At 41.9% G+C, this 12,226-nt stretch overlaps 1 protein-coding gene across 3 annotated transcripts in view; it reads left to right on the top strand.

The window, feature by feature from the left end:
- Nucleotides 1-12,226, top strand: part of LOC122549946 (zona pellucida-binding protein 1-like) — a 72,226-nt gene that overhangs the window by 22,944 nt on the left and 37,056 nt on the right. For all 3 annotated transcript variants that reach the window (XM_043690226.1, XM_043690225.1, XM_043690227.1), the window contains 2 exons: nucleotides 7,019-7,237; nucleotides 11,762-11,841. In XM_043690226.1, coding sequence (XP_043546161.1) covers nucleotides 7,019-7,237; nucleotides 11,762-11,841 — 299 coding nt within the window. The remainder of the gene's footprint in view (nucleotides 1-7,018; nucleotides 7,238-11,761; nucleotides 11,842-12,226) is intronic.

Raw genomic sequence — 12,226 nt, 5'->3', positions numbered from 1 at the left:
TGTAAGTTTGTGTGTATTTCCTGTTGTATAATATTTACGTACTGCAAAAATCACATATTTTCTCTCACAGTTACATGCGCATCATATTATCTGTTCTTTTTTCCATTTTTTGCTTCTGTTTGATTGAGCTGTGCATGTTTGACCTGCAAGGTATGTGATAAAGTTGCCAATGTTCCTTCGAAACCTCCCAGATATTGTATGTCCTGTTCTGGTATAGAGAAATTAACTCCATGCATCAGCACAGTGACCAGCACAAACCATGGTGAAATACCACTCTGCAACTCTCCTGTAAAACATGCCTTCAACCAAGACACATACATAAATATAGAACATAGAACAATACAACGCAGAATAGGCCCTTTGGCCCTCAACGTTGCGCCGACCTGTGAACTATTCTAAGCTCATCCCCCTACACCATCCCATCATCATCCATGAGCTTATTCAAGGATTGTTTAAATCTCCCTAATGTCGCTGAGTTAACTACATTGGCAGGTAGGGCATTCCACGCCCTTACCACTCTCTGAGTAAAGGACCTGCCTCTGACATCTGTCTTAAATTTATCACCCCTCAATTTGTACTTATGCCCCCTTGCACAAGCTGACGTCATCATCCTAGGAAAAAGACTTTCACTATCTAACCTATCTAATCCTCTGATCATCTTGTATGCCTATCAAATCCCCTCTTAGCCTTCTTCTTTCCAATGAGAACATACCCAAGTCTCTCAGCCTTTCCTCATTAGAGCTTCCCTCCAGACCAGGCAACACCCTAGTAAATCTCCTCTGCACCTTTTCCAATGCTTCCACATCCTTCCCGAAATATGGCGACTAGAACTGTATACAAAATACCAAGTGTGGCCGCACCAGCGTTTTGTACAGTTGCAGCATAACATTGCAGCTCCGGAACTCAATCCCTCTACCAATGAAACCTAACACACTGTATGCCTTCTTAACAGCACTATCAACCCAGGTGGCAACTTTCAGGGATCTATGTACATGGACACCAAGATCCCTCTGCACATCCACATTAACAAGAATCTTTCCATTGACCCAGTACTCAGCCTTCCTGTTATTCTTCCCAAAGTGAATCACCTCACATTTAGCTACATTGACCTCCATTTGCTACCTCTGAACCCAATTTTTTTAATCATGTAGATTAGATTAGATTCCCTACAGTATAGAAACAGGCCCTTCGGCCCAACAAGTCCACACTGACCCTCCGAAGAGCAACCCACCCAGACCCATTCCCCTACATTTACTCCTGACTAATGCACCTATCACTATGGGAAATTTAGCATGGCCAATTCACCTGACCTGTGCACCTTTGGATTGTGGTGGGGAAACTGGAGCACCCCGGGGAAACCCACGCATACACGGGGTGAATGTGCAAACTCCACACAGACAGCTGCCTGAGGCGGGAATTGAACCTGTGAGGCAGCACTGCTAACCACTGAGCCACCATGCCGCCCCAGTGGACAGAATTTCCCAGGCCCATCTGGAGTTTTTAGAAAGGTGGACAATGGGACTTAATTGGAAGGAAGCAAAATTCCTTGTTCCCGATAGCAAATTAAGCATTTGCAGTGATGTTCTTCCAACTTTTCAGATGAGTAGGATAGGACTTCCCAATCCTTAGGATTACACATGTTGGAAAACCGTGAAGCTCCTCTTTGAGTCTCCATGAAACTGGTAGGAAACAGTCAAGAGATACGTCAGGAGTTCTTGATCCTCAAAGCCGTTCGGAATGCAGGAGGGAGATGGGGAAAGCTATCCAAATTCCAGAAAAGCATGCAGAACCTACTGCAGATGATGGGTGTCATTGTCACAGAGGATCTCCAGGAGGTGATGAGCTAGCAAGCCTTGCTGTTTGCCTCAGAGGCCCCCAACATAATTTTCCAGCTGACCAAGGCCACCGAGTACTTAGAAAGGAATTACTGGCTGAGATGTATTTAGCTCTGTGGGACTCAGTTGGTCAGGACCTGCTGGAGGTGTATGACAGTATGCTTCTGACAGGTAGCATATGTAAAATATGGTAGCAAGATATCATCACCTTTGTCTACAAGTGGAAAGGAGAGAGGGAGGAAATTAGAAATTGGTGACCAATTTCACTGTTGTGTGGATTTAGAAAATCCTGTCTAAGGTCATCTCCAACCAGGAATCCAAGGTCGGTGATTTACCTGACCAACTTGTGCTGACATAATAATCTCTAAGAGACTAGCATTCCTCAGGGATATAATTCCCTCTGTGCAGAACAGGGGGGGTGGATGCCTGCCTCATCAGCCTGAACCAGGAGAAGGCCATTGACAGGATATCACATACCTACATATAGGGCATGTTTTCCAAGGAGCTTTGGAGAGGGAATTCGCAATTGGATCTGACTGCTCTACATCAACATTATTAGCGCAGTCTAAATCAATAGGCAGGAATCAAAAAGCTTCCTGATCTGATCTAGAGTAAGGTAAGGCTACCCATTCTCTCCTGCCTTGCCTTTATGTTGCATAGAGCCTTTTTCTGAGTCCATCAGAAAGAATGCGAGTCTGAACGGGCACTTGAGAGTTACATGTTAGCCAGGAAAGACCTAAATAAAGAGTTAAGAAGAGCCAGAAGGGGACATTAGAAGTCATTAGCAGATAGGATCAAGGAAAACCCCAAGGCTTTCTATAGGTATACCAGGAATAAAAGAATGAAAAGAGTAAGATTAGGGCCAATCAAGGATAGTAGTGGGAAGTTGGGCGTGGAGTCAGAGGAGATAGGGGAAATGCGAAATGAATATTTTTTGACAGTATTCACACTAGAAAAAGACAATGTTGTCGAGGAGAATACTGAGATACAGGCTTCTAGACTAGATGGGATTGAGGTTCACAAGGAGGAGGCATTAGCAATTCTGGAAAGTGTAAAAGTAGGTAAGTCTCCTGGGTCGGATGGGATTTATCCTAGGATTCTCTGGGAAACCAGGGAGGAGATTGCCGAGCCTTTGGGTTTGATCTTTATGTCGTCATTGTCTACAAGATTGGTGCAAGAAGACTTGAGGATAGTAAATGTTGTCCCCTTGTTCAAGAAGGGGAGTAGAGACAAACCTGGTAAGTATAGACCAGTGAGCCTTACTTCGGTTGTGGGTAAAGTGTTGGAAAAGGTTATAAGAGATAGGATTTATATTCATCTAGAAAGGAATAAGTTGATTTGGGATAGTCAACGCGGGTTTGTGAAAGGTAGGTCATGCCACAAGCCTTACTGAGTTCTTTGAAAGGTGACCAACCAGGTGGATGAGGATAAAGCAGTTGATGTGGTGTATATGGATTTCAGTAAGGCACTTGATAACCACAGTAGGCTATTGCACAAATTATGGAGGCATGGGATTGAGGGAGACTTCATAGTTTGGATCAGAAATTAACTAGCTGAAAGAAGACAGAGGGTGGTGGTTGATGGGAAATATTCATCCTGAAGTTCAGTTACTGCAACAATCTGTTTTGAGTCCACTGTTATTTGTCATTTTTATAAATGACCTGGATGAGGGCATAGAAGGACGGGTTAATAAATTTGCGATGACACAAAGGTCAGTAGAGTTGTGGGTAGTGCAGAAGGATGTTGTAGGTTACAGAGGTACATAGATAAGCTGCAGAGCTGGGCTGAGAGGTAGCAAATGGAGCTTAATGCGGACAAGTGTGAGGTGATTCACTTTGGAGGGAGCAACAGGAATGAAGAGTACTGGAATAATTTTAAGATTCTTGGTAGTGTAGATGAGCAGAGGGATCTCATTGTCCATGTACATAGATCCCTGAAAGGTGCCACCCAGGTTGATAGGGTTAAACAAAGAACAAAGAAAATTTACAGCCCAGGAACAGGCCCTTCGGCCCTCCAAGCCTGAGCCAATCCAAATGTACTGTCTAAACCTGTTGGTCAATTCCTAAACATTTGTAATCCTCTGCTCCCCACCTACTCATGCATCTGTCCAGGTGCATTTTAAATGTATCTACCGTGCCTGCCTCTACCACCTCTGCTGGCAATGCGTTCCAAATACCCACTACCCTCTGTGTGAAGTACTTGTCACGTGTATCCCCCTTAAACTTTCCACCTCTCACCTTGAAAGCATGACCTCTGGTTATTTAATCGTTCACCATGGGAAAAAGCTTGTCTCTATCCATCCTTCATAATTTTGTAAACCTCAATCTCCTTTTTCCTAGTGAAAATAAACCTAACATACTGAACCTCCCTTCATAGCTCGCACCTTCCATACCAGGCAACATCCTTGTAAACCTTTTCTGCACCCTCTCCAAAGCGCCCACATCCTTTTGGTAATGTGGTGACCAGAACCGTACACGGTATTCTAACTGCGGCCGAACCAATGTCTTGTACAATTTTAACATGACTTGCCAGCTCTTATACTCAATAGCCCGTCCAATGAAGGCAAGCATACGATATGGGTTCTTTACCACTCTATCCAACTGTGCAGTAACCTTCAGGGTACAATGGACCTGCACTTCCAGATCTCTCTGCCCATCAACTTTTCCCAAGGCTCTTCCATTCATTGTATAATTTGCTCTAGAATTAGACTTGCCTAAATGCATCACCTCACATTTGTCTGGATTGAAAGCCATCTCCCACTTTTCCACCCAACTCTCCAGTCTATCTATATCCTCCTGTATTCTCACTTCTCTGCCCAACTCTCCAGTCTATCTTTATTCTCCTGTATTCTTTGACAGTCCCCTTTGCTTTCTGCTACTCCACCAATCTTCGTGTCTTCTGCAAACTTGCTGATCATACCAACCGTGCCCTCTTCTAGATCATTTATGTATATTACAAACAACAGTGGCCCCAATACTGACCCCTGTGGAACACCACTGGTCACCTTTCTCCATTTCGAGAAACTCCCTTCAACTACTACTGTCTGTCTCCTGTTGCTCAACCAGTTCTTTATCCACCTAGCTAGAACACCCTGCACACTATGTGACTTCACTTTATTTATTAGTCTACAATGGGGAACCCTATCAAATGCCTTACTAAAGTCCATGTATATGACATCAACAGCCCTTCCTTCATCTAACAACTTGGTCACTTCCTCGAAGAAAATTCTGAAGATTCCTGAAGAAGGGATTATGCCCGAAACGTTGACTCTCCTGCTCCTCAGATGCTGCCTGGCCTCCTGTGTTTTTCCAGCACCACATTTTTCAACTCTGGTCTCCAGCATCTGCAGTCCTCACTTTCTCCTAGTCCAATCCATATTTGCCAGCTCCTGCCTAATTTTGATATAATTAGCTTTGGCCCAGTTTAGTACTCTTCCCTGAGGACCACTCTCTTCTTTATCTACGAGCATTCTAAAACTTACAGAATTGTGGTCACTGTTCCCAAAAAAATCCCCCCCCCGCAACTTCTACCACTTGTCCTGGCTTGTTTCCCAGTACCAGGTCCTGTATGGTCCCTTCCCTCATCGGACTATTGACATACTACTCTAAAAAACTCTCCTGAATGCTTCGTACAAATTCTACTTTGTGGTCACTGTTCCCAAAAAAATCCCCCACCGCAACTTCTACCACTTGTCCTGGCTTGTTTCCCAGTACCCGGTCCTGTATGGTCCCTTCCCTCATCGGACTATTGACATACTACTCTAAAAAACTCTCCTGAATGCTTCGTACAAATTCTACTCCATCCAGACCTCTGACGCTAAGTGTATCCCAGTCAATGTTGGGAAAATTAAAATCTCCCATCACCACTACCCTATTCCCTCTACATCTATTCATAATCTGTTTACCTATTTGTTCTTCTACCTCATGCTCACTCTTGGGAGGTCTGTAATACAGCCCCAACAATGTAACTGCACCCTTCTTATTTCTCAGCTCCACCCATAATGCCTCACTACCCAAGACTGCCATAGTGTCCTCCTTTAGCACAGCCGTGATATCGTCCCTGGCCAGCAAGGCATACAGTGTGTTTGCTTATACTGGTAGAGGGATTGAGTTTCAGAACCATGAGGTCATGCTGTCGCTGTACAAAACTCTGGTGCAGCTGCACTTGGAGAATTGCGTACTGTTCTGGTCATGGGAAGGATGTGGAAGCTTTGGAAAGGGTTCAGAGGAGATTTACTAGGATGATGCCTGGTATGGAGGGAAGGTCTTACGAGGAAAGGCTGAGGGGACTTGAGTCTGTTTTTGTTGGAAAGAAGAAGGATGAGAGGTGACTTAATTGAGACAGATAAGATAATTAGAGGGTTAGATAGGGTGGACAGTGAGAGCCTTTTTCCTCGATGGGGCATAGCTTTAAATTGAGGGGTGATAGATATAGGACCGATGTCAGAGGTAGTCTCTTTACTCTGAAGAGGAGGTAAGAAAATGAAAAGTTTGCTTTTTCTCCACATTGTAGAGGAATAATACAATATCCTAACAGTTCAGTCTATACATTTCTTTTATTCTGCTTGTTAAATCAGTTTTTATCCTTTCCAGTCATAAGTATTCTATTTTTGTTAGTCATCAAATTTTTCATCCAGCTATCCTCCTCATATGTCATCCGCCAAAAAAAATTGTCAAAGTATGCTGCAGCAAAACAAGATAATTGAAGAAACAGATGTCATGACACAATTTGCCTAGTTTTAGCTTGCAGCTTGATTTAAGGAACCATTATATCCTGTCTCCCATTCTGCTTATGCCCTGCCATCAGTTTAACTTTCTGGTTATTTAGGTTTCTTGGACAGTACATTGGTTCATAAATCAAACTGTACAACCCCCAATCATGGACACCCTACCCATTCAATTCAAGTCTCATAGTGAACACCCATCCTAATCTTAGGTGTCATTGTGGTTCCCCACCTTCTCCATGGTGCCTTAACTCCTCACAAGCAACAGCACAAATAGATTTTCAATAGAAGGAAAAGCACAAACAATCCACGGCATTTTGAACGTCGCTTAGAGAGATGTTAATTTTTGTTAAAGTGTATCTTCTTTACATTTGGTTATTATAAATCATTTAGTATTCACATCTTGATCAGTCACATTGCAGCATTGATGTACATTTGGTATTCCTTGTTTGTCTTTAAGTGTATCACAATCCAAAGAAAAGTGTTCGCCTAGAAGCTGATTTCTACACAACTAAATGCAACAACAATGAGATAACTAAGTTTGAGAAACATTTGCAGAAACAGCTGGAAGATGCTGTCCATGACCTGCAGTGTGAAGTGCACCATTGGAATTCAGCCTGTCACAGCATCAAACCATCAAAGACACCACTGAGTCATATATTTAATTTCCAATTCATTGGTATGTAATGTTTATTTGTAATCAATGTCAGTCTCATCTATATTGAAAGTAGTCTCAAAGAAACAAATGCAGCTTTTATTGTAATAGATTCAGCGATTCTCCTCCAAATTTAGATTAGATTACTGACAGTGTGGAAACAGGCCCTTCGACCCAACAAGTCCACGCTGACCCTCCAAAGAGCAACCCACCCAGACCCATTCCCCTACATTTACCCCTTCACCTAACACTACGGGCAATTTAGCATCGCCAATTCACCTAACCTGCACATTTTTGGACTGTGGGAGGAAACCGGAGCACCCAGAGGAAATCCATGCAGACAATGGGAGAATGTTCCAAACTCCACACAGACAGTTGCCCGAGGCAGGAATTGAACCCGGGTCTCTGGCTCTGTGAGGCAGCAGTGCTAACCACTGTGCCATCGTGCCACCCCTAACCACTGTGCCACTGTGACACATTTTTTACTTCTTTCTATTGCTAATGTGTTACTCAAACACTCGTATTGTTCCACAGATATTGGTATTGCTGCTTCCTCAATCAATTATCAATAACTGCTTTGATCTTACAGTTTGAATGTCTAGGATACATTACCTACCTGTAGAATGACATTTTAGTTTAAACCTAATAAATGTCCTTTGGAATTTTGATTTTTGTTACCCTGCTCCCTTGGAAGTGTTTGCATTGATTTTTGAATTGTTCATTAAAAGAAGTTGAACATTGTCATTTCAACCACAGAATGAGGCAGCTGAGTCTGTTCATGTCCAACATTCATACCTATTCATCAGGGATTAATGAAAAATTTGAATTGTAAACACACTGAAGGAACCAGCAAAGTTTCAAGCCTTATCTGCAGGCTTATACCTTGCAATGCTGCCCTATTTATATCTCATTTCTTCATTCATAGTGGATTTGTTAAAAAAAAGTTCCGAATCTGATTTCAGTTATGAACTTGAAATTTCAATTGAATAATTTAGCAATTATTCAATTAAGAGGAGGAGGGCAATTTACACTAAGCAACTTCAGATAAATTGAATCCAGTAATAAGACAACTTTATGTAAAAGAGGTACGGAGAATCGAGTAGTTTCTCAATGAGACATACAGACAGCACGAGAACTGAACTGATGTGAGCTGCCTCAGCCTGCAGAATTACAGCTCCTCTCACAGTTCCATCATCACTGAGTTGAAGTGTGGTTGCAAACTAATTAAATCTTGGAATGGTCTGCACTTTGTTTCTAAGATATGCTTTATTATGTTAATAGATGGCCTTTTAAAAATTTATTATAGTCGAGATTTGTAATTTCACATCATGTTGAACGTTGCTGCATGTTTGCAAATCTGAAAGAAGAAAAATTCCATGTAGTCTTTTTAGATTAGATTACTTACAGTATGGAAACAGGCCCTTCGGCCCAACAAGTCCACACTGACCCTCCAAAGAGCAACCCACCCAGACCCATTCCCCTACATTTACCCCTTCACCTAACACTACGGGGGCAATTTAGCATGGCCAACTCACCTAACCTGCACGTGCTTGTGTCATAGCTATTTCGCAGAGAGATGATGGTATGAATAAAAATGTAAAATTGTAAATAAATACCATACAGTGGTTTTCCCAATAATATTAGCAAACTTTGATGCTGAATTGAATTCCACTGAAATGAAAATAACATTATATCGAATCTCTGCCCATTTTTCAGTCTAATTTCACAGTCTTGATTTCAATGGCTCTGACAAGTTCCATCAGTTTATGGATAAGACAAATTTAAATAAAATCAATACGTGTTCCTGATTCTATCCACATTGCACACAATATTTTCACTTATGACATACATGTAAAATGGACTCCACAATCGTTGGGATTGAACTGAATATAGGAGTATATTAGAGATCACAGCAAGGAGATACAATGAATTATTTTTCTTAGGAGAGAAAGCTTTTTTTTGCTCTGTTAACATTGAAGTTTTCAGAGTTTTATTAAACAATTGTTTTTTATTTATCAAATACCCCAAAGGACCACAAAGACATACAGGTGCAAAAAAGTAAGAGTCAATAGAATGGGATGCACTTCCAGGTGCTACCCCATATTAGACTGCATTGTGACAGAGACCCACACAGTCAGAAAGAAGATGGAGGGAATGCTGGTCCTGAATGAAATTTGCTGAGGGGCCTATGTGTGGTGCCTTCCCTGGATGGGTGTCTCACGGCATTGCTCTGTCATCTGCGAGAAGGAGCCATCTGGACTGGGGTCAGAGTTCCCTGTCACCATGCCTTCAGTCCTGAGAGCCAATGGGTGGGAACAATGGAGCTTAGGAGTGTGTACTTCTTCTGCAGACCAGCTAGAGAGTGAAACAGCGGTGAGATGTACCAACAGACTAAGGAGACAGTACATATGGCATGCAGGGTTAACAGTGTTGGAAGCTGAGGGGAAAGTAAGATCGGGGAGTGAAGATGTTTCAAGTGACAGTGAGGGTTGTGGGTTAACATGGTGGGAGGGCTGATGGATTGAGCATGGGGTGGCAGAGAGAGAAGAATGTGGCATCACTCCCTGGTGAAGAGGAGAAGATCATTAACCTTTCCATATTGTTGACCATTCCCACACACTCTGGAGATGGCACTGACCTGGCTAGGCTGGCAGAATCCTGGCAATCCTCCAGGAAGAGGGCACCTTTTTGTTGCATCTCCTGATTGACTAGAACTCAAGGTCTCTGTTGGAGAATTATGGTGCCATCTTCCTGTTGCCCAACATCTTGTGTGCATGGTCTTGATCAAACAGGCAGCTTCAGATTCCATTACTCATCTGATGTACAACAGCCTTTTAAAGGTGGTGCAGACAGATATCCAGTGTATATTGAGTTGTTCTGAGAATGGTGCATAAATTGGAGTGGAAATTGGACATCATATGGACAAAGTTCGCAATTAATAAGGCGAGTGATAAAATAGGGCGAGAAAACTCACTAGGCTTTATGGTAGGAAACTCTTCCAAAAAGCATGACGCAACTCAAAATGACATAAGATTCATTATAAGATGAATCAAGGCAGGACTTATACACTTAATGGTAAGGTCCTGAGGAGAGTTGCCAAGCAAAGAGATCTTGGAGTGAAGACTCATAGTTACTTGAAAGTGGAGTCACAGGTAGACAGGATAGTGAAGGAGTTGTTTGATACACTTGCCTTTATTGGTCATACATTGAGTATAGAAGTTGGGAAGTCATGTTGCAGCATTACAAGGCATTAGTAAGGCCAGTTTTGGAATACTGCATTCAATTCTAGTCTTCCTGCTATAGGAGGGATGTTGTTAAACTTGAAAGGGTTCAGAAAAGATTTACAAGGATGTTGCTGGGGTTAGAAAGTTTGAGCTATAGGGAGAGCCTGAATAGGCTGGGGCTATTTTCCCTGGAGCGTTGAAGGGGTGTCCTTATATAGGTTTATAAAATCATGAGGGGCATAGTTAGGGTGAATAGCCACATTTTTGTTTCCCAGGAGAGGTGTATCTAAAACTAGAGGGCATAGGTTTAAGTTGAGAGGGGAACGATTTGAAAGGGACCTAAGGTTAAATTTTTTCACGCAGATGGTGGTGCGTGTATAGAATGAGCTGCTATAGGAAGTGGTAGTGGCTGGTACAATTACAATATTTAAAAGGCATCCAGATGGGTACATGAATATGAAGGATTTAGAGGGATATGGGCCAAATGTTGCCAAATGGGACTAGATTAATTTAGGATGTCTGGTTGGCATGGATGAGTTAGACCAAAGGGTCTGCTGTACAAGTCTATGACTCTAAAGGCTCACTTCCCTCCAAGTCAAACTAATTCTTCTCACCATTGTCTTTTTTTAAAGCTATGAACCCTTGTTCTGTGTCTCTCACTAAGGAAACATCCTTTCATAATTCACCCTGTTACATTCCTTTAGGATCTTAGAGGTTTATAAATTCATGAGAGGCATAGTTAGAGTGAACGATGAGTGTCTTTTCCCTAGGGTAGGGGAAAAACAAGGGGGCATATTTTTAAGGTGAGAGGAGAAAGTTTTAAAAAGGACATGAAGGCCAACTCTTCTACACAGAGTGTGGTCCATGTGTGGAATGAACTGTCAGAGGAAATAATGGATGTAAGTAAAATTACAACATTTAAAAGACATTTGGATGAGTACACAAATAGAAAAGGTTTGGAGGGATAGTTTAGTTTGGAAACATGGACGGCCTGGATGTGCTCCACCAAAGGGTCTGTTTCCATGCTGTATCACTATGAATCTCATTCTTCAAAACTCCGATGTTCAAATTCTGACCCACAGCGTTTCCCATTCTGCAAAAATCATAGCTGTTCTGTTAAGGAGTGTTTTTTGTTGTTTAGGTCACATATTGATGGATCGCATCTATTTCCAAAACTTCAGGCTTCGGCATTAGGAATAGTATAATTTCCCATTAGATCAGTATTTTTAAATGCTGACGTGGTTCATTGTAATGTTTATGCTGTAATATATCTGCAAGAGACTGTGAAACTATATTGTTCAAGGAGCTGTTTCTCCTTTTACAGTATTTCCATTTGCACTTGGCTGGGCTGATCAGTGTAATGATTCACAGTGTGACCAACAGTCTGAAGATCGTGTCAAAAAGGTATTATTGCATATTACCCTTTAGCATGTAGCACGTACTCAGGATCAGAATGATATTATTTACCAATTATTCACTAGTTAACTAATAAATGCTAAAGGGTCAACATGTGAAAAGTTCCCTGTCCATTTTTTCACTAAATTTAGGGTTTTCCCTGTAATTATGATGCCAGATAAAATCTTGTATGTATTCAACTGTAAAATTTGGAAGCATCCTTTTAGATTTAACAGGGCAGTATTTCAAGCAAATATGTCCAATTGAATGCATTAGCTAAAGTACAAATGGAGGACATCTGGTGCAGGATGGATTTAAACTTCAAAAACCTCAGTCTAAGCCCTGGGGAGACTAATCCAAGATCAGAGGTTTGAGAAACAAATCAAAGCTAAAG

The sequence above is a fragment of the Chiloscyllium plagiosum genome, chromosome 5 (genome assembly GCF_004010195.1).
Source record: "Chiloscyllium plagiosum isolate BGI_BamShark_2017 chromosome 5, ASM401019v2, whole genome shotgun sequence".
NCBI lineage: Eukaryota > Metazoa > Chordata > Chondrichthyes > Orectolobiformes > Hemiscylliidae > Chiloscyllium > Chiloscyllium plagiosum.
Note: the sequence above shows the minus strand (reverse complement) of the source record. Positions and strands in the feature narration are given on the sequence as shown.